This window comes from Suricata suricatta, chromosome 9 (genome assembly GCF_006229205.1).
Source record: "Suricata suricatta isolate VVHF042 chromosome 9, meerkat_22Aug2017_6uvM2_HiC, whole genome shotgun sequence".
NCBI classification, from domain to species: Eukaryota; Metazoa; Chordata; class Mammalia; order Carnivora; family Herpestidae; genus Suricata; species Suricata suricatta.
The window spans coordinates 121,748,427-121,771,096 of NC_043708.1; the positions used below are offsets into that span (position 1 = coordinate 121,748,427).

The 22,670-nt window shown below is 52.9% G+C and overlaps 1 protein-coding gene across 4 annotated transcripts in view; it reads right to left on the minus strand.

Moving 5' to 3' along the window:
- Positions 1-22,670, minus strand: part of LRRK1 (leucine rich repeat kinase 1) — a 123,061-nt gene that overhangs the window by 15,442 nt on the left and 84,949 nt on the right. For all 4 annotated transcript variants that reach the window (XM_029950228.1, XM_029950230.1, XM_029950229.1 and 1 more), the window contains 12 exons: positions 22,253-22,417; positions 21,250-21,422; positions 20,105-20,225; positions 19,454-19,613; positions 18,624-18,900; positions 14,729-14,900; positions 11,959-12,122; positions 10,857-10,996; positions 8,842-9,091; positions 5,638-5,804; positions 3,163-3,360; positions 1,499-1,776 (listed from right to left, as the gene is read on the minus strand). In XM_029950228.1, the coding sequence (XP_029806088.1) occupies positions 1,499-1,776; positions 3,163-3,360; positions 5,638-5,804; positions 8,842-9,091; positions 10,857-10,996; positions 11,959-12,122; positions 14,729-14,900; positions 18,624-18,900; positions 19,454-19,613; positions 20,105-20,225; positions 21,250-21,422; positions 22,253-22,417 (2,265 nt within the window). The remainder of the gene's footprint in view (positions 1-1,498; positions 1,777-3,162; positions 3,361-5,637; positions 5,805-8,841; positions 9,092-10,856; positions 10,997-11,958; positions 12,123-14,728; positions 14,901-18,623; positions 18,901-19,453; positions 19,614-20,104; positions 20,226-21,249; positions 21,423-22,252; positions 22,418-22,670) is intronic.

Genomic DNA, 22,670 nt, shown 5'->3' on the forward strand with positions numbered 1-22,670 from the left:
TGCATGTTTATCTATCTATCCTCCTGTCTACCCATTTATCCACCCGACTATCTGTTCTTCTATCCCATTTACCTGTCCATCCTCCCATACTTCCTTCCTACCTTGATTTCCCTCCCTTTCTTCCTCCCTTTCCCCCTTCCTTCCTTCCTTCCATCCATCCATCCATCCATTCCCCACCCATCCATCCAATAAACACACACCGGTGTTCTCAGTGTGAACTTGCTGAGTGGCAGGCACGGGTTAAGGGCTCCAAGGATGTCATGCTCCTTTATCCTTGAGAACCAAGACAAGGCAGGAGAACATGGACCCTCAGCTTAATATGCCTGGCACTAGAATAGCAGTGTATGTGAATCATAAAGGGCGAACGTCTCCTAAATCATGATATGTTGACTCCTCTAATTTTAACGTTATCCAAAGGCCCAACAGGGAGAAGTTAGTATAAGCCTCCATGAGGGCCAAGAAAAAACATTTAACCAGGAGAATGGCTGAGATAGACCTGAGAATTTTCAACATGAAGGTTCTGTTATCATCTTAGTTTCTAGGTGCCTTGTCTGTGACCTGCTACTTAAGAAGCTCTTATTTTTATCACTCTGATTTGCTTTTTCTAGTTTGGTTAATAGCCACAGGTGGCGAGTTAACCTGCACATGCTAAGGTCATTCTTCTTCCTGTTTTATTTGAAGGTGGTATAAACTTCCAGTTATAAAATAACATGGAATGTAATGTCCAGCATTGTTGTTTAGGCCATTCCTGAAGCAATTAGTCAATGACTCATCTGCAAATCACCAAATAATGAAAAATTATAGACCAGGGAAGGGGAGGGGATGTTCAGTGCTGGGCAGTTTGGGCAGCAGGGCTGCCCGAGTGTAACTTGGGGTTTAGTTGGCTGGGTGGCTGCGTCTACTTCAGGAAGAAGGCAGACATTGAGCCATCAGGCTGGCTGAGGCCAGCTGCTCGGGGGGTCCAGGCCTGTACGGCTGGAATTCACTCTCTGCTCCTGGCTTTGGTGACACTGTCCCGGCCACCTCTGCTGAATTTGGACAACGCCTTGTGGACAGCACCTACGGGCTGGGAGCCTTTGCCATCCTTACTCTGTCTGCCCATCATGAGCCCCCTTGAGGCTGGTCCACGGTCTCCAGTTTACACATCTAAATGGCAGAGCAGGGACCCAAATCTAGACCCATGTTTGTCTTGGGCTCATTGCTCACCGTGTGCCACCTTCACTATGTCTCTGAACCAAGGTTAGAGAAAATTCAGAGGTTAAAGCACCATTCCTGAAGCGAAGGAGAAGTCAACCTTGACATTGCTAGGTGAACACAGGCCCCTGTGCACTTCTGGCTCAAGCCGTATCCTCCTGATTGAACACAGGAGAGGGAGAAACCTGTACCTGGGGAAGCACAGAGCTCAGAGGCTGCAGGTGCCTGGCCTCACCGGAACCAGGGCTCGGCTGTGGGAATGAGCTGGGTGGGCCGGGGGCTGGCAGTGGGCCAGGGTGGGTACCTTCTCATCATACACGATTCGAGGTCGGATCTCAGGGGCCTGGTAGCCGGGGGTGCCCTCCACACCGAGGGCACCCTCATGAAATGACTGCCGGGAGATCCCGTAGTCCGACAGCTTGATGTTGATGTGCTCCCTGACGTCCAGAGACCAGACCAGAATGTTGTCCGACTTCAGGTCACAGAAGATGATGTTTTTCTTGTGCAGGTAGGCCAGGCCGGAGGCGATCTGGTAGGCTATTTTTTGGGTGAGCATGTGTCCCAAGGGCATAAAGGAAGAATCTTTGCAAAGGAAAAAAATAAGCAAACTCTCATTACAACAACTGTCTTTTCTAACCTTCTTTCTTCCCAGATACTTAAATCCTACTGAAATTTCTCATCATTATCCCTGCTGGATGCTGGAGGAGATGGAGAATGACCTTCTGACGTGAAACAGTAAATAGGATAGACATGTTTAATTCCCAGTATCTCATGCCTGGAATTGCTGGTGTTTTTTACTAAAACAGCAAGGAATTCGAAATTCCTAGAGCTTACTGCAGGTCAAGTTTGCTATACTCTCAAGGGGTGGGTTGCAAGAATAAGAGCTTCATTTTAACAAAGCTCTCAGGGCGCCTGGGTGGCTTAGTCAGTTAATCTTCCAACTTCACCTCAGGTCATGATCTTGCAGTTCGTGAGTTCGAGCCCTGCACTGGGCTCTGTGCTGACCGCTCAGAACCTGGAGCCCGTTTCAGATTCTGTGTCTCCCTCTCTCTCTGCCTCTGCTCATGCGCTCTCTCTCTCTCTCTCTCAAAAGTAAATAAACATTAAAAAATAAAAGCAAAAAAGCTCTTGGGGCACCTGAGTCAGTTGAGGATCTGACTTCAGCTCATGACATGATCTCACAGTTCGTGAGTTTGAGCCCTGGATAAGGCTCACTGCTGTCAGCACAGAGCCCACTATGAATCCTCTCTCTCTCTCTCTCTGCCCCTCTCCCACCTGTGCTCTCTCATAAATAAATAAACATTAAAAAGTCAATAAAATAAATTTTAAAAGTTCTCTACCATCGAGGGAGAAATGATTTGAGTTTAACTGCACTTCTTCCTGAAAGAGAAGACTACCTCTCTCCTGTCAGTTCTTTGGAATTTAGTTACCAAATCATTTCCCAAGGAAAACTATTTTAAAGTTTCCTTAAAAAAATAAGATAAAACTGACCCCAGGGTCTCAGAGCTTTGCCGATGAAGGACACGTGGCTGGTGGGCTTATGGGGGCCAGGCTGCCACTTGGGCCCTGGATGGCCCGCCTTGCTTGAGACTCTCAGCGGCCCCCTTCAATGGGCTTGTTATCACCCCCTTTTATAGGCCAGCAAACTAGGCACTAATTCACTGGACGGTGGCTGAGAAGCAGGACTAAGAACTGGCTCCACCTGACTCCAAACCCTAAGCTTCTCCAGCCTTGCCAACGGCACCATACAGGGTGTAGACCTGGTGAAACGTCTGTCTTCAGGGAGTTGGCACTGTGAGCTGTAGGGCAGGTGTGCTCTGCCCCAGGCAGCCAGGCCCAGCAGGAGGAGGGAACCCCCAGGGAGATGGCTTCCTCAGGACCTGGGCTACCCACCATGGGCTTTCTGGCCCCCAAGGAGCTGTATCTGGTCGGGCAGGGCCCCAGGAATGTTCTGGGTGTGCCTAGTACCTTTGGCATTTTCTGACAGCACGGTGTTGAGGCTGCCCAGTGGGGCGAGCTCGAGGGCGAAGCAGAGCGGGTGGATGCTGATGCCGATGAGAGACACGATGCAGGGGTGCTGCAGGGCGTGTAGCATGCTGGCCTCTTGCCGGAACTCTGAGAAGTTCTTCATGGCGTCCGTGGCCCGCAGGTGCCTCAGCATGGTGTCTGTGTGGGGTGGGGGGCACAGCCGTCAGCGCTGCCCAGGGGGCGAGGGACATAGAGCACCAGCTGCCGTGCTGGGAGCCCACCTAGGGCCACTCAGGGTAGGGGTCCGGCCACACTCAAGGCTGCCGAATGGGGACTCAAGGGGCTGGAGGGCAAGATACATATTCTAAGGCACTTAACACATCAGGGATTGCAACAATGTCACCCCACTTGGTGGCATCCCTGAGGCATTCCAGGCTGGTATCAAACCTCTTCTCCTCAGGTGCAAAACCAGGCCCAACACACTGGGCAGTTCCTGCCCTCTTGATGGAGAACTGCGCAGGTCCCTGTCACTCTCATAGCCCTCACTGCACCCCACTCCTGGCTACTTGAGGGTCATAGCTGTGGCCTATTCCAGTTCTGCATCCCTGAGTGTGGCCCAGAGCCTGGCCCGACTAGCATGGCCAGAAGGGTGCTGAGTGCTTGGGTGCCACCATTCACTTGGCTCTGTGCCAGCAGCCAGGACCACCGAAGGCAGAAAGAACCAGAGCCCTCTCCTCAGCCAGAGAGAAAACTGGGGCCGTCACAAGGAGTGAGGTCTCTGGGCAGTGGTGGGTGATCTCTGGTCTGCGCTGTAACCGTCAAACCATGGCTGGTAAAAGTCCCCCCACGCCCCCACCCACTGAGGGGTCTCTCCCGTCAAGTGGAGGGTCAGGGTGCTGCCCACTGGTCTGTGGCCGGCCCTGAGGTCACCTAGCACAGTCCATGAGGCCCTTCTTGTCCTCCTGTGTCCCTCTCTCTTCCTCCCCTCCATTCGGAATTTAGAATCAGGGACATTAGGACATGGAGGTTTAAACAGCATGAAAAAAAAAAACCTTGGCAGTTAAAGAGCATCGGTCGTGCCAGATCTGTGGGCAGGCCGGCCAAATTCAGTTGTTAAGTACAAAAGTTTTGTTTTTCACATGGGGTCTTTAACCCATTGCGAGTTTACTTTTGACTACGACATGAAGTCTGACCCAAGTCCCTGCCTCAATTAGGGAACACTCAGCCTTTCCCCTCCGACTCACGAGGTTAGCTCTGCTAAGTGCCAGCTTCCCAGCCCCTCCCCCACGTGCGGCGTGTCCGTTCCCTTGGCTGGTCTGGCCTAGCCCTGGAGAACACTGACTTCATGACTGTCGGATTTTAAGTCGTGACATCTGCTGGGCAGGCCTCTCTGTCCCCTACTATAGGATTGTCTCAGCTGTCAGCTGTCCTTGGGATTTTGTCATTTCATACGCATATTTTATAATCTGTGAGATTTCTCTCCTTCCCTCTCTCTCTCTCTCTCACACACACACACACGCCTCACTAGGATTTAAATGGGAACTAAACTGAATGGTATATACTAATTATCTCTCAATACTTTGTGGTTTCATCGCTGCCACGGGGACATTTTCTAGCAATGGGTCATTGCCGTGCGTGGGAATGCTGCTGACTTCTGAGGTTGAGCTCACGTCTGGCAACTTTGTGAAACTCTTCCTGGCTCTCATTTTTGCCAGTGGATTTGCTTAGATTTTCTGTGCAGGAAGTCATTCTCTTCCCATTGCAACAACGTGTCTCTTCCTTTCTGATCTGTTTTCTTTACGTTGTTTTAGGATTCTGCTTTTTCTACCAAGAGTGTAAATGACCTTAATGATCATAAAGATGAATGTGCTAAGGCAAGGGCAGTGAAACTGTGAAACTCAGTGGGCTGGAAGTGAGTTGGCCACCCAGCCCCCGCGCTGGCTGGGTGTTAGGAGGCGATGGGTGGCTCTGGGTAGAGAACTTCTCTGAGCTGTATGCACGTGGTGTGTGTGGACCCGATGTGCCCGGGCAAGATGGTGTTCCCTCCTTCCTGTGGGCCAGGGAGAAGCCACCCCGTGCTGGCTTCCCCATCCATTCATCCAAAGTATCACCTCCCTTCTTAGTGGAGATGGCCGAGAGGGGCCCTGCAAGGTAAGGGGTCCACCTGAGCGCTAAGTGTGTGCCCACTACATGCCAGGCCTGTGCTGGGCATGGAGCAAGCAGATGGAAATTGTAAGGATGGCCCATGCTCTTGGGGGCTCAGGTCTAGACAAGAAAGGAATCTCCCCAAACGATTTCCAGCCCTTGCTCAGCCTGACCTTTAGGCCTATTCCACATCATGCCAGGAACAAAGCAGGTTGGCCACCCAGGGGCCGGCCTCATTGACCCCTCTCCTCACGCCTCCCTAAGGTGGCAGGAGTTTGGACCATGGGAACATATGTCTGAAAAAAAAATGGCGTAGGCCCTCTTGTTCACCTGCTGGGGCGTTGGCGAAGTCCTTGAATTTCTTGATCTGAAATCGCTTCACTGCCACGGGCTGGCCTTGGTACCGGGCCCGGTAGATGACGGTGCCACTCCCGCCTTGACCCAGGATGCTGCTCTCATCCTCGCTGTGCTCCAGCCTGCTGTTCTCCAGGAAGAGCCTGCCAGAAACACCGCACACAGTCAGATCAGACCTCCCCAACCATCCCCATACCCACTCCCTAGAGAGGCCCACTGAGGTTGGGGGAGTGAGGACACCCATGGTCATTTCTCCCCACTGCAGGGAGTCATGGGTCAAAGCTGCCTATGGAGCCAGACAGATCCGGGACAAACCTTGGTTCTGGGCAGGTCATACAGCCTCCACAAACCTTCTCTGTAAAGTGGGCTCATGATAGGAACTGCCTCCTGTGCGTGGATGGTGGCTGACTCCGGGGAAAGCCTTGGAAAGTGGTCTCCATAAGAAAACTATTCTTTTGGATGTTTTCCTCCACAAGGTTCTGTGCTTTGAGAACTGGCATCCATCAAGCTACATTTGTCTACTGCTGGGTTAGTTGTTTCCCTATTTCTTTTTATTAAGCAAATAATTATATAAGTGCCATGGAGAGCTTCTTTTCTTTCTTAAATGTTTATTTTTTTTTTTTTTCTGAGAGAGAGAGAATCCCAAGCAGGCTCTGTGCTGTCAGTGCAGAGCCTGATGCAGGGCTCGAAGTCATGAACTGTGAGATCATGACCTGAGCCTAAATCGAGTCAGATGCTCAATGAACCAAGCCACCCAGGTGCCCATGTGGCCAAGAGAGCTTCTCACATTGTGCAATGTCTGCACAATTGATGGCTAGGATTTCACCCAAGGTCAGGGAGTTTAGACCTCACTAGTCTGTGTGTTCTAATCTGGGTAAAGGGGAGATTTCCATGGGGCTTTGGCAAGACTGCAAGTCATTCCTGGAAGGGAGGGAGAGGGAGAGGGATGATGGGAGGCATGGAGGGAGAGGGAGATGCCCTCCCAGGTCAGAGCCTCCCGCTGCTCTGCTGAGGTTTGTCTGGGTTCCTCATCAACTGACTACACCAGGTGTTCCCACTGGAGCCCTTCTGGCCCCTTAGGCTGCCCCTGCCAGGCTGGTGTTTCCCATGACTTCCAGGAACAGATTCCGCAGCTGCTCAGACCTGGCACAGCTCAGCCACATGCATTAGACTCCAGGCGGGTGCAGCCCACACCCCCGGCAGCCCTTGGTGGTACGACAGAAAAGTGGAAGATGAACTGGGCTTCTCTCCAAGTGCCCACCCCAAAACCACCTGCCTGGGCAGCGTGGGCATGTGGGGGTCCCCTAGGACGCGCATGGGAAGCTGCAGGGCCATCAGGGCTCCCTGAAGGGCACTCAGTTAGGACTCCTGTGAGCTCGGGGCCACAGGACAGGCTCTCTGGATGCCATGTAGCCACTCTCCCAACCCCCACCCACCTAAACTTGCAGCATGGGGAGTGCGATGCTTCAAGGCCACGGTTGGGGCCACGGCCCGAATTTCCAGTGGGCCTCTGCTGGGTTGGGAATCTTGTTCACATTGTTGGGCTTTTCAACTCACAGCCAAGTACTGTCACTTAAGAACCATGCCGTAGCCTGTAATTAGATCCACACCAATGGGGACATCCAATCTGGCTTTCCAGACTTCAGAAAGTAGAGACCACAGCCCAGATGCAGTTGGGGCATAAAACCTAACAAGGTCCAGCAAATACATGAAAATCCCAACATTTGGGGCTGCCTAATTGGGCACGCCCCCACCCAAGAAATCTGATTCATACATATACCAAACTCTGCATGTGGTCTCCGAGAAGTGATAACCCCTCACGTTGGAGTTCTAGGAATAAAAGGAGCTCATTTTGAAGAAGAGTAGCATTTTATTGCTATTTCTACCAGAGAGGTAACTGGGGATATTGACAAGGGCTATGGGGAGGGGGACATCATCCAATTAGGAAGCAATTTCTTAATCTGATAGACTCATCCAGAAGCAGGCTTTGGAACGCCGATTCTACAATATCTCAGAGTACTCTGCATCTATTCTTTGGGATAGGGGGCAATTTGGAAAAATGAGGATATAAATATTCATAACCCACCCAAAAAGTTTACTTTTCTTTGAAAAGGTCAGATCTAGCAATCCTTTGAATGAGACAACTGGACTCCATAACTCCAAAATAGTTGGTAATCACCAATGTCAAGTTGTCTCCAGGGAAGTTGTACCATAGTTTCTGGTTTCCACAATTACAGAAGATTCCATCTTTTACCAAACACTTGGATTTTGTGACTGTTTCCTGTTGGATGGGACCTTAAAATATTCTCTATTTCTCCAGCATTCTTTGCCCAGCCATTATCTTAGGTTATAGAGTAGATTCAACTTTAGGAACAGATTTAGAGGGGCCGCCTGGGTAGCTCAGTCCGTTAAGTGTCTGACTTGAGCTCAGGTGATGATCTCATGGTTTGTGAGCCCACATTGGGCTCTGTGCTTACAGGTTGGAGCCTGCTTGGGATTCTCTCTCTCCCTCTCTCCCTGCTCCTCCGCCACTTTTGCTCTCTTCCCAAAATAAATAAATAAACTTAAAAAAAAAAAAAAAAGAACAGTTTGGGCTGCCTGGGTGGCTCCGTTAAATGTCTGATGTTGGCCTAGGTCATGATCTCTCTGTTCCCTAGTTTGAGACCTGCACTGGGCTCTGTGCTGACAGCTTGAAGCCTGGATCCTGCTTCAGATTCTGTGTCTACCTCTCTCTCTGCCCCTCCCCCACTCACACACTATCTCTCAAAAATAAACATAAAAAATGAACAGATTTAGGGGATCCAAATGATCGCATTTTCCAGGAAAGGAAAATGAGGCTGTAGATCTGGGCATGCCCCCTCCCTGAACGCCACCAAGGAAAATTTGCCTTCTATTCCTTGAACTGGCAGGAAAAGGAGAAGCCAGAGGGAAAGGCAAGCTTAGCAGAAAGGAGCTCAGCCGACAGGAGGGAGACACAGTGCGGGGACCCAGAATGGCCCCCCCTCCAGATGATCTGCTCAGCTGAGCCCGTTGTGGCCTCAAAAACGGCAAGCTGATAGCCTGGTTCGCTCTGGGCAGCCTAGGACAGGGACCTGAACCTCACAGGAGATTTCGTGGGAAGCAGTGGTTACAGCAGCCCCAAGGCGGGGGCCGGCCATGCAGTGTGGCGCCGTGGCCTACCTGGCCGGGAAGTCGGTCATGAACAGCTCGGGAACCAGCTCCTGGAGAGGCACGGGGAGGTCAGGGTGTCTGGGGCAGGAGATGAAGTCCTGCTCAATGGCTGTCAACACGCAGTCTTCCATGTCGAAGTACTGCACACCCTCTGCTTTCTCGCTCGGGTCAGTGTGCTGGGACCAGGAGGTCTCGCAGACTGGGCAGGGCACGTACTGCTCCATGAGTGGGGTCCCGTCGCTTTCCGTGGCTGTCAGGGCTAGATGGGGACAGGGCAGGAGACAGCTCACATGCAGGCAGCTTGCAGGGAGCACCTGCAACTCTGGGCTGGGTGGGCTTTTCACGGGAGGGCATCTGTGCGCCCCTGCCTGGACCCCAGGGAGTGGCTGAAGCATGACTTGGGTTCTCTTTGGAGAATGAGATCCTTCATCCTGAAAGACGCTCTTGGGGAAAGGTCAGGGATGCACTGGACAGACGGTGGGTGGTCTAGACCCTGAACCGGCTGGCCGAGGCGGGGCTGAGCGGTTGGGGATCCCTCCTGCACAGCTGGGCCCTGACAGGATGCGGCAGGCTGGGTTGGAGCTATGCCACACTCCAACAACCGAACCACAACCAATAAGAAGCCGTTCTTAAAATTAGAAACATAAGGCTTGCAATTACTTCGATTCTTCCTAGAAGAGCAATGCAGGGGGAGAAATGAGTACAAATTAAAAGAGACAGAACCTAGTCATTTTACCTGCATTCTCCGGGGCAGGAGGCACACAGCTTTGCTGCCCGCCTCTGAAAGGAGGTGCAAAGAAACAGCCTCCCCTGTAGAGGAACCCTCACGGTGAGCTGATGGCCTGTCTGGTGCAGGGTAGGAGGGGGACTCCTAGAAGCTTCTGGGCACACCTGCTGTCCGCAGCCCTGCGTATAACACGTCCTGCTGGCTGGTGGTGGCGCTGTCTCCTGGGCTGCCCTGGCTCTGGGGCTCAGCCCAGCCCCTGTCTCGGTGATTATCTGATGCACCCCCACCCCGCCCCCTCACATCTCCAGAAGCATCAGCCACGGGGCCCGCTGGTTGGCAGGGAGTCACAAAAGCTCAGGGAGGCCCATATGGACCTAGAGGCTCCCTTGGATGCCAAGCAAACTGCCTTCTCTTGGGCCCCTTTCTAACTTCTTTCCATTGTGAAGGTCAGCTTTCCCATCAACCCTGGCAGGATCCCAGGCCCCGGTGTCCAGAGCCCACATCCTGCCATGTCCTCTGATGCCGCCCTGGGATGCAGGGATGGCTCCAAGCGAGAAGCCAGCTCGGGGAGGTTAGGAGGCCGGCCCAGCAGGTCTTGGTGTCCAAACCCAAGACTGCTCTCTCAGCTGTCAGCCTTCAGGGGTTGAGGGCTCACGGGGAAGAGGCTGCCTCATTGGCCCCAGACACCCTCCTCTCTGCCGGACACCCTGGGGGTCTGTCTCTGCTCTGGCAGCCAAACAAACAGAGGGCCTCAAAAGCTTCACTTCAAAAGGTGTTTTCTTTGGGTGGATCGTCAATGAAGAAACTGACCAAAGGGCCATGTGGGTGGTGGATCACCTCCGGGATTTGGGGGGTGGGGGCAGGCAGGAAAGAAAAGAGGGGGTCCTTGACAAGTGTGGCTCTCTTGCCTCCCCACACCTGTGTAAGGGTTAAATCTCCATCCATGGGATCACCCCGGTTTCAGCACTAGCCTTGCTGTGTGAAGTTCACATGCACGGTCTTCTTGGACCAAGCGTAGTACTTGGGGTGCTCTGCCTTCCCACACACTGTGCGCAGCCAGGGGACCAAGTCCTGCACACACGCTGTGGGGCCCTGGCCCATGTCTTCCCCATAGCACCCACCCCCATGACATAGTCAACCCCCCACGATCAGTATTCTCCCAAAGGGCCATTAGGACCTCTCTGGTTTCTTGGGCTGAATCCCAATGAGACTTCTGTTCCCCAAATAACGCACCCCACCCTGATTTATAAAGAAATATTAACACGAGCAAAGCCTTGGTTCAAGAACATTCTCTTACCAGGAAACCACTGATCGATCAAGGAATTGACATGGTCTGTGATAAAAGCCATTGCAGAGAAGTCCCTCACTTCTGACTGGCAAATGATCTTTATTCCTCCACTTTTTTTCTTTTTCCAGTTCACATCTGAGGATTCCACGCTGCAACCCAGGAAGAAAGAGTCCACTATGATCTGTCTGTGGATAATCTCCTTGCCTCCAGGACAAGACTCAAACCCCAGGGACCCCCCCACCCCACCTGAGGACCCTGTGCCCAGGCAGGACTGTCAAGGGGACCCCCTTGTGTGTCTGACCCTGCCCCGTGCCCCTACGACATGAGGCAGACGTAATGAGGACTTGGCAGTAAAGGACGCTCAGGCTGGAATCAGATCCTGAGGTGTGACCTTGGGGAAGGGTCTCGCCTTCTCTGAACCACCAGATTCTCATCTGCCAGGTGGCAGCTGTGAGTTTGCAGTGGGAACGTCTATATGAAAACACCAGGCACAGAGAAGGGCTCAAGTCAGGCCCTCAGAGGAAGATTCGTTACCCTTCTTCTCTTCTCACGGAACTGAAGAATGTTTTGAAAAACTCATTGTAAATATGCAATAATTGTGTTTATTAAAACTGATTAAAAGTCATTTATTAAACCTCTTGAGTTGACTTCATGCCTTTCTGTCTCTCAAAAAAGTAAACAGGAAAAGGGAGCTAAATTACATATCTTGTTATGTTGCATGTAGGATCCGGGCTGGGGGACCAGTGGTGTCACCAGGGCCATTGTCATTTAGGACAAGGGGATAGGGCTAGATGGCTGCAAGGCCTTTGCAGGTGTGACCTAAGCGACCATGGGGGTGCCGGAGCTCAGCGGCCACCCACTTCCCTCAAGTCCTGGCCTATGGTCACCACACCCTCCCTCACCTTTCCTGTCCTGCAAGGGGAGAGGAAGGAGGTGAGAAGACAGGGAGCCTCTGTATATTTCCAGGGGATGGTCTTGTATTTCTAGCAGGCTGCCATGAAGAGCTGCTCTTGGGAACAGAACTCCGGACACTAAGTGGACAGTCTCCTGGGAGACGCTATTTCCACGGCGCTGTGCTGGCCCAGCTGTGCAGGTTTCCAGGTGTCCCTACCTGAGGTAGCCCCCATCAAACGTGACCAGGAGCCCTTCCTGCCAATAGATGGTCTGATTTCTCTTCACTCGGAACGTACTGCAGCGATTTCTCTGGTTTCCTGTGAAACTATAAATGGTGACTTTCCTGTGTCTGCTTTTCGTATTCTTCCTGTTTTCAAAAAGCTGAAAGACAGAGAAAAGATGCTGCTTAAGTATCCTGGCCCTAGACAGAACCCTGCAGAGGCCGCTCGGCCCATCGTGATAAATGACCCGCGTCCTTCCCGCCCCCTCCTTCCCCACCATGCAGCCCGCTGCCAAATTAAACACTGCATTATCTGAGCGGGTCTCCAGGATACTCTAGGAGCACATTTTTCCCAAAGGATTGGTAATAGGCTTCTTCTGTTTAAATCTTCTCCCTTCCTGACTTTACAAGCAAAAATTTATGTTAGAAAACGTAGAAAATACAGAGAAACGTGCAAAAGAAAACCACAACTTAACACTAAGTAGAGTGATTTGGGTATATTTTAATTCAGGATATTTTTTTCTATATACATGTATGTTTAGAAAATAGTTAAGGCCATATTTTCTGACTTTGTATTTCTAATTTTCTAAGTTTCTAAATTTGTATACTCTTAAAAACCTCACTTTCCCTATGCCCTTAGTAACTCATGTAAAATTCATTTTTCTAAAGCTCACTATTTTATGAAGGGTAGTAACTTCCCGGGGCACCCTGGGGGGTCGGTTCAGCAGCCAACTCCTGACTTCTGCTCAGGTCATGATCTTGTGGTACGTTCGTGAGTTTGAGCCCCGAGTCTGTATTACCAGTCCAAAGCCTGCTTGGGATTCTGTCTCACTTTTCCTGCCCCTCTCCTGCTTGCACAGCCTCTGCCTCTCTCAAAATAGATAAATAAACTTAAAAAAAAAAGAAGAAAGCCTTATTTAATAATGAGGACTGTGAAAGCCAATGGAATGTGAACATGTGTATGCCCTGGATTGGGCAATTGCTTTCGAAACGATTAGATCCAATACACTCTGACCACAGTGTGTGAGCAGAGTCACAGCTCTGGGAACTACTGTGGCTTCACTCTTTGCTGATTTGAGAGGTGGCCAGTGGCCAGCATTTTATCCTCGCTTGAATTTGTATGCCTTTGATTCCTCCTGAGACTGAACTCCCTCTCGTCTGAATCTCAATGGGACTTCCCCCTCATTTTGAGGGAGGGGTGCTGCCCAGCTGGGCTCCCGCACCCCCAACCCTGAGCCCACTTGGGAACTCAGGCCTCCCACGAGGACGGAGGACCCTGTGTTGTGACCTCCCACTTAGAACGTGGCAGGAAAATGAGTTCAAAAGGAGGACAGAGTGACCGAATGGGGACTGTGCACAAGCCAGCTCTTCCCATCAGTGCATCCTCGAGGCCTTGCAAACAAGCACCCTCCACCCCCTCCAATAACATGGGCCACAGCAGTTACGATTTTCAGGCTCTTGTATTTATTTTTTAACATTTCAGTAAAAAGGGCAAATCAAAGAATATCTTTATTTAGCCAAGGAGTTACTAATTCCATAAGAGTCTTTTAATTAGAATGTGGTAAAAAAATAGATTAATGCTGAATTTAGCGCCAATTATTCAATAGTCCGAGTTTATGCCAGGGGCGCTCATATTATAGAGTGGGTCAGAATCCCCAGACAGAGCGCTGGCTCCCATCCTGGAGGTTCTGATGTCATGGGTCCAGGGTGGGCCCAAGAATTTGCATTTCTAACTAGTTCCCAGGAGAGGCTGCCTCTTCCGGTCTAGGAACCCCACTTTGAGAAACACCACTCCAGACAAATGCTACTTTCATGTTATCATTTTGCATGAAATTCACATTGAGGGACAGCCAGGACGCCTTTCAACCACCCCAAGGGAACCCACCAAAAGTAACTTATTGAGTTAGGTCTTCATTGCTTCCGGACCAAGTTAAAGCTCTGCACTCCTGGTCCTCAGGCTTGGCTGCGCGGTGAAATAACCTGGCAAGCGTTGGAAACTGCCAACGCCTGCGTGCCACCCTGAGACATTCTAAGTTAAGCAGTCTGGGCTCTGTCCATGTCTGTTAGAAGTGCCCCAGGTCCCTTCCGGCTTCTAGCACACAGCCTGACCGGGCAAAACCATAGTTCCAAAGCCATGGTTGTCCAAGTGTGGTCCCCAAACCACCAGGTGGCGTCACTGGGGACAACGGTTAGGTATGCAAAATGCTGGGTCCCAGTCCAGACCTACCTAACTGAAACCCCTTTGGGGCCCACCCATCTATGTTCTAAGAAGCTGGGGGATTTTTTTTTTTTTTTTGAGAAAGAGGGTGAGATAGGGCACACACGTGCGCATGCAAACAGGGGAAGAACAGAGCGAACAGGACAGAGAGAATCCCAGGCGGTCTCCATGCCCATCATGGGGCCGATGTGGGGTCCGTGAGATCATGACCTGAGCTGAATTCAAGAGTCAGACGCTTAACTGACAGAGCCACCCAGGCGACCCTGCCAGGGGGATTTTGAAATGGATTAGTTTATAACCACTGCTCCTAAAATGAGTATTCTGGGCCAGCGAGGGCTGATTTGGTATTTGTAGAATGGCTCAAATGGGTCTGTCAGCCTACGGAAGAGAAGGCAGCCCTGCCACACTGGCCTTCTGGCCCCAAATCAGGAGCTTTGTTGCAAGAAAAGGGGTTTTGCTCAAGCCCCTCCCGCAAAGGGCCATCTGCCTCCCACAAGGGCACATCTACAGCTGCCCCCCACGGATTCCCCCTGTGCAAACGGCAGCTACCTGGAGGTCCATCTCCGCCAGGCTGATCAGCATCCGTGCTATAAACCTTTGCCAGAAGCCAACGGGAACGAAGCTCATCTTAAACACTCTCTGAATGGTATTGGCCTTGGGGTGCCGCATGCCGTGAGTGTCCAGGCCGGGTTTGGACGGAAGGAGGTGTGGCAGAAGATAGCTGAAACATAACAAAGGGGACAGGTGAGCGGTGTGGCCCGAGCTCCACTGTGGTGTCGGGACCCTGGCACACAGCCTGGCCGGGGCACGCTGCCCAGGTCCTTCCCCCTCCGGGGTCTTTGGGATTTTACTTAAAAATTATTTTTTTAAATTTATTTTTGAGAGACAGAAAGAGACAGAGCACGAGTAGGGGAGGGGCAGAGAGAGAGGCAGATACAGGATCCGAAGTAGGTTCTAGGCTCTGAGAGGTCAGCATAGGGCCTGACACGGGGGCTCGAACTCACAGAGTGAGAGATCATGACCTGAGCCGAAGTGACTACCCAACTGAATGAGCCACCCGGGTGCCCTGGGATTTTACTTTTAGAAAGAGACAGTACTTTATGTGTTGAGAAGAAATGCTCTGAGAGAAAATGAAGATGGGTTACAGCAAATAGACGTATCAAGGAAGGTCTCTGAGGTGGCGGCTAGGATATGCCGAGGGAAGAGATGAAAACATCTGCAGTCATAAACCCGTCAGACATAGCAAATCACAGTTCGCTCTCTGTAAAGCGATCGGGGAAATCGCTTAAAATTAACTTTGGATGGTAGAGGAAAAACAAATACAGCTGCACAGTTCCAAGGACAATGCAGATACTGGGGTCAGAGGGACGTTTTTGGCCTTCCAAGCTATTTATTGTTCTTGGACAGTTGAGACACCACGATCATCTTCAAAGTCAGAGCGAGGCTGTTTTTGCCCAGAGGGATGGTTTATAAGGGCACTCTTGCTCATCGTAAAAGTGCTGAGTCACCGAGTCGGTGAGCCGTTCATGACTGTGGTCAGCTGGAAACAGCTCAAGTCTGGGGAGGTCCCGCTGAGTGTGAGCCTGAAAACCAGCATCTTCTGTGTGTGAGTGCAGCCCGGGAAGGGGGGCGGGAGGGGGGCAGGCCCAGTGCGGTCCTTGGGTGTGCCCTTCTCTTAACAAAGGCCACTTGCCTTCAGCTTCCCTGATGCTTTTAAAATACATCAGTTTAGGCCCAATAAAATGTCTTTAGAACTTTCTGGAAGAGACCCTCGAAAATACTGTAGAAGCCTTAATCCCGGTTCCGTGTTTTCAGCGTGCGGTGTAACCGCGTTGAGACTCCACCTCCCTGACATGGGATGAGAAAGGACACCTATCCCGCAGGGTTGGGAGAATGGACAGGGGCTGTGCGGGCGAGGCCCAGAGGGTTCTTTTTAGCCACCTCAGATCTTGAGTAAAAGGACCTTCTCAACCACCTCTCCCTCCACCCCCAGCCTTCGCCAGCAGGATACCTTGATTTATTCCTTCATGTTCTGAAAAGTCCTTGTTACCTATCTGCTCCGGGTTCCTCCCCGGGCGGGTGGCCCTTGTCAGCGCCTTGCATGATTGATTCTGCTTCTGCTGCACACACCACACTCAGCTTGGATCTTACGCTGCCCGCATCCTTATACTTATGAGAGTGAGTGGAGAGAGAGCGCTCTGGATGCAGGAGCCCTCCGCGGGCGCACAGCGCACACGGAGCAGGGGCCCAATATTTCCAAAGGCAGAGCTGACTCAGACCAGCATGGCAAATGAGGAGATCCAAACTGGCAACGGATTCTCTTCTCAAGGTGCATGGACAAGACCACAGATACCTGCTAACCTGCTTGGGAGCAACTACTCATGGGGAAAGGCCGAATCAGGAGATGACCACAGTGTTGGCAAGATGGGGGTTAAGGAGGTGAACTCTTCATGTGCTCGTTGAACATAAAGCCATGAAAACCTGGGCAGGCCCCCGGGGGTGTACCCAGGAGCCGGCTCCCTCACGCTGCACCATGACTGCCCTAGTGGGACAGGAGTTCTCAGAGACCGTCAGTGGTGTCGTTGACCCAATAGAGGCTTGCGCGCAAGGAGATGGAACTTAGCCTGCAGCGCAAGGGAGCCATTACACCTGTGCTAAAATCGAAACTGCGCAGACATTCATGACTTTATGGAACCAGATGCCACTGGCTATGAGGACTTAACGAAAAGGAAGAGTGACAATAAACAGTACTGATAACACCTGATGTAAAGACTTCATTGCAAGAGACACCTTGAATACTTTACATGTATTATCTAGTTTTATTATTAGTATTATTATTTTTTAATGTTTTTTATTTATTTTTGAGAGACAGAAAGAGCGTGAGCAGGGGAGGGTCAGAGAGAGAGGGAGACAGAATCTGAAGCAGACTCCAGGCTCTGAGCTAGCTGTCTGCACAGAGCTCAACACGGGGCTTGAACCCACGAACTGTGAGATCATGACCTGAGCTGAAGCCGGATGCTTAACCAACTGAGCCACCCAGGTGCCCCTTATTATCGTTTTTAAATGTCTATTATTTACTTTGAGAGAGAAGGTAAGAGAGAGAAAGTGGGGGAAAGAGGGAGAGACAGAATTCCAAGCAGGTTCTGTGCTGTCAGAGCAGAGCCAGACTCAGGGCTCAAGATCCTGAACCATGAGATCGTGACCAGAGCCAGAATCAAGAGTCAGCTTAACCAACTGAGCCACCAAAGGACCCCCAACACATATTATTTAATTTAATCCTCACAACAACTATAATACTAGTTGGTAGTAGCATTGTTCCCATTTTACAGAGAAGGGCAAGGAAGGCAGTTGGCGTTTGTAATCAGGCACCCTGGCTCTGTGGTCTGACCCGCTGTGCTATAAGCCTCTTCGAAGACTTGGCCATGACCTGGCTGATCTTACGGTTCACTAGTACATTACATGTGTGTACAACTGACTTGCTTTTCCTAAGTGCAGGTATTCCCTCCTTTCTCTGTCCCGTTGATAAAATAACCAGAAAATTGTCAGATTTTGGTAATACTGTCAACTCAGAGGCTGCCTCACATTGCATGGACCAAAGTTCAGGACACCCTCTGGGCCATGGTACCTTCGGGACTCTCAGTTCTTCTTTGGGGTTTCTCTTCTTAGGACTCACTCATGGCCCCTGGGGGGCTGGGGGACGAGAAGGACTAAAGCCCTCTCCTGTAGTTATAAGGTCGAGTGGCAATCTGGGTCGTGCCTCAGGCACAGTGGCCGAGGTCTGGCTCCCAGGAGGCCCCAGCTATGCAGGCGGAGTCCCTGCCCTGGCCACACAGGCTCCGGGCCAGCCCCCCAGAAGCTCCAGTGGGCATCCTCCCAGAGGTCTAGGGTTGGGAGGTGGGTGGTAACTTGGTCTATAGCAGGTTTGTGGATTTGGAGTCCTGGCTACTGCCTCCGGGGCAACATTGGTATTAGATCCAGGAGGAGGGGTCTGAGACTGAAATTAGGGTGAGGAGGCCCTGAGCATCCAACTGGTTTAGATGTAGTGTCACTAGCTGGGACCCATGAGTATCCCGCCCCCCACCCCCACCCCTGCTCTCTCTGCATTTTGAAGCCAGGCTATTATGAGCAAACGCACCCTCATCACTTACCCCGTTTGTATTCACCAAATACCCAAGCAGTCAATCCTCTAAAATGTGAATTCCCTCCCCCTGCCCCCAGAATATTTTAAATGCCACTCTTGCATGTTTTCCTGCACTTTTCCCATAAATGCACTTTCTTTGCATCCCCTGAAAAGGGTTAGCCACAGCACAGGAAGGAGCAGCCAGCCCAGGCAGGCGGGTCCTCACTGTGGCCCATCCGTGGGAATCTTGCTCAAGCCACCAGTGACCCTAGTCCCAACTCCTTCCTCCAGGGAGCAGTGCGAGCCGCCCTGCCAAGGGCTCACCTGTCGTTGGCCACAGGCAGGGCGATCTCGAACTTGGCCAGGAACTGGAAGTACTGCTCCTCTGTCTGCTGTGTGAAGCCGGTCCCCACCAGCAGCATCCGGAGGTCCTCTGCCCGGATCACCCCATTCTTGGCTACCGAGCGGGAGCCCTTGATGTTGAAGATCCTCTGCAGACACTCGGACAGCCAAATGGGGTCGAGGAAGTAGAGGTTCCTCAGGCCATGGCTAGTGTCCGGGAAGTGGAGCAGCGTGCCGGTCTCTATGAGGAAGTTGATGGCTGCCCAGGGAAGGGGGGGGTGTAGGGGGAAAGCGGCATCAGACAAGGGGTGAAGGGGACTCTGGGGTGGCCTCATATCCAGGGGCCCAGGTCCTGCCTTCTTCCTAGGAAAGCAACCAATGCTCCCAACATCCCAACATGCATGGCCCTTTAGACGGGTCAGTGGCCCTGACTCGTAACTCTTGCGACCAGCTTATCTGACACAGCCAGCTGGTGAGTCCCAGTCCCTCGATCTCCATCACTTAGGGTTCCATTTGTGCAAACTGGCCATCTCGTGACAACTTTTTGTGTGGCTTCTGAATCACAACCACCTGGAGTGCTTTGACAGTCATTCGCAGACATGCCTGCGCCCTCGGGAGCCCACCTGTGCCGCTGGTGCCCTGCCCCCCCCCCCCCCCCCCCCCCCCCCCCCCCCCCCCCCCCCCCCCCCCCCCCCCCCCCCCCCCCCCCCCCCCCCACCTCTCCCACCCCTCCTTCCCGCCTCTCTCGCCTTCCTCCATTCCTTCTGGCCTTCCCGCTTCTACACTCCCCCCTTCCCGGCCCACCCACTCACCAGACTGCAGGTCCTCGTAGTCTTTGATATCGTTGTCAGGCGTCTGCTCCACCAGCTGCTCCAGCTGCCTGTCCGTCAGGTACTGCACATCATCGCTCAGGCTGCGGCGCTGCTGCTCGGCCAGCACAGCCTCCTGGAGGCTCAGGTAGCTCCTAGGGATCTGGGGGACAGGTTGGTGGCTGGCCCCCTCAGGTCCTGAAGCCCGCCCAGCCCTGCCTGCCAGCCCCTGAGGCCTGAATAGGTAAGTTTCTTTCTTTAAATGTTTGTTTATTTATTTTGAGAGATTGAGAGTGGGCACAAGCAGGGGAGGGGTAGAGAGAGAGAGAGAATCCCAAGCAGGCTCCACACTGCCAGTGTAGAGCCAGGTGTGGGGCTCGAACTCACGAATCATGCGATCACAACCTGGGCCCCAATGAAGAACTGGACACCTAACCGACTGAGCCACCCCGGTGCCCCCCTCGCCCCCCCTGCGCCCAGCAGGTAAACTTCTCCTCTCATTGCCCCATCCCCTTGCCTTTCCCCCAAAAACTGTTCTGGTCGGGACCACTGCGCCTGCGGACCCAGCGTGTTTTACAGCAGGGAGGGAAGTTCAGACTCCCGATGAAAAGGGGGCGGGCCCTCTGGTTTTGGTCGGAAGCACCAGGTACCCACCAGCCTCCCTGCGAGTCTCTGGCAGCCTATGGTGCTGCCCACGTCCTTCATGTTGCACGTGACATGGAAGATGAGCTGGCGCAGCCCTTCCTGGCCTTCCAGACTCTTGCAGGAGAGCTCGCTGTGAGTGTAACACAGAAGGCGGTCACTCATCACACCTCTTGACCCTCCGACAAGCCCTGCAACGTCTCTGTTTCCCCAGGCTTTGTCCCTAATGCTGGCAAGTCTAGGGAGCTCATGAGAGGTGGGCACAGAGAAAAGTATCCAGGTCTCACTGGGAGCAACATGGTAGGTGTTCTGAGTGCACCCATTTTACAGAGGAGGAAAGTGAGGCCTATGGGTGCAAGGTGACCTCCCAGGACAGGAGCTGGAAAGGAGCAGGCCTGGGGTGGACCCAGACGTTATTCCCAGACCCAGGACTTGGGGGTGATCTCAAGGGCATAGGAAGAATTCCTGAAATTCCGCATCAGGATCAGCCAGATCCCGCTTTCTGAGCGGGACGGAAGTGGCCCCAGGCTGCCCCCTGCAGCAAGGTCCGTGGCACTGCACCCGGAGCAAGGGAATCCAAGAGCCACCTGCTCAGCTCTAGTAACACACACTTGATTCTTATGAGAGAACGCTTACTTCACTCCCTGGGCTTGTTTTATCATCTGTGAAGTGGGCACAATGGTCCCTGTAACCTACAGGGCTGTCATGAGTCCAAGGTCAGAAGGTGAGAGAAGTAACAAGCCCAGGGCACCTGTCTCGTTGGTGCTGGCCCCCAATGCTCAGCTCTAACGTGAGGACCAGGACCTGTCAGTCTTGGTCAGAGATCAGCAAATGTGATGCATGGTGCAGGAGCTCCTATCTCCTGGCCCCGTGGGAGCCGTGCACGCTCAGCACTGGCGCAGTGCAGGAGGGGACCAGAAAGGAAGCATGGAGAGGGTGTGCCCTGGCTCTGCCCTGCCAGTCCTCTAGCGGCTCCTTGCCCTCCCCAGGGTCGAGTCTGCTCTGGGGGCTGAGCCCGGAAGGGGCCCCGGAGGAGCCCAGCCCCCCCGGGAGCCCCCTACAGGCAGATCCCAGTGTTACCAGGAAGACGGGCACGGAGGAAGCAGCAGCCTCAGCCACAGCCTGAAGCCCAAGGTAGGAGCGAGCAGGACACTCACTGTAAGTGTTTGCAGGTGATGTCCGGGAAGCCCGTGGCCCTGGACCCGGAGGGCGAGCGGCACAGCGCCAGCACGTAGGCGCGCAGGGTTGCGATTCTCTCCACTCGGAATTTGGTTTCGATTAAGTCCAGGTGTGTTCCGACCACCAGCACCACAGCGTTGGGGGCCTTGGCCTGCCAGAGAGAACCCTGCAGCTGAGCTTCAGGGCCTTTCGCTTCACCAGGGGACTGGGAAACTGCCCCCAGGTGCACGGGTGAGCTGATGCTAGATGCCAAGCTGGGGCGGGGGGGGGTGGTGGCGGCGCCCCACACTCCTCTCTGTAAAACCTGTTTGGCACTGAGGGGTACCATGGAGCACCCCGGAGGGCCTGGACTTCTGATCCCTGCAGCCAGCACGTCAGCTCCCTGGGGCAGAGGCCTGAATCCAGGCTCTGATCACCTTTTCTCGTGAGAGGGGAGCTCTGTTCTCCTTTTGGGTCCAAGAGTGGGGGGCTCTTAAATTTAAAGTAGAAGAAAATTGCAAGAGCACCACCAACTATCTGGCTGAGGGCTTTTTGCTTTTTTTTTCTTTTTAGAGCAAGAGAGAGGGAGAGAGATCGAGAGAGAGAGAGAGAGAGAGAGAGAGAGAGAGCAAGCCATGAGCAGGGGAGGGGCAGAGAGAGAGGGAGAGAGAGAATCCCAAGCAGGCTCCATGCTCAGCACAGAGCCTGATGCGGGGCTCAGTCTCATGACCACGAGATCATGACCCAAGCTGAAATCAAGAGCTGGGCGCTTAGCGGACTGAACCACCCAGGTGCCCCTGGCTGAGGAGGGTTTTAAGTGTTTCACTGTGACCTAGGATCCTGGGTCCTCTGAAAACCTGCCCAAATGCAGTGTTTCTCCCTGACCATTTCTTTTTTCTTTTTTTTTTTTTTTCCTCAGTGAAGGGGGCTGCTTCAGAGAGGTGGCAGACCCCTGTGACGCCCCGAGGCCCGGGACCCTGAGGCTGACTGGTGCTTCCTCACCTCGATGTTGAGCAGCCAGAACTGGAGGCTGGCCACGGCCTCCTCCCCCAGCGCCAGGTTCCAGACCACCACATACAGGGCCTTGTCTGTGAAGAAGCACTGGTTGACGGTGGCCATGCTGGCGGGGCCACCGATGTCCCAGACGTTGAATTCCACGGACTCAATCTGCTTGAGCAACAAGGGCAGTGACAGGAGGCATTTAGGAACCAAGGCTGTATAGTCAATCAAATCTAGATAACTGCTCACGGCAGATGCTGGGCTCGGGGCCTAAAAACGGCACAGCAGTGGAAGGGCTTTGCCCCTCCTGCTGTTTGTCGCAGGAAGCCAGTAACCCAAGGGAGGGAAAGGGGCTCAGCAGTGCGGAGGTGGACTTCTGGAGGCTTCCATCTACCCCTGACAGAGCCGGGGGGGGGGGGGG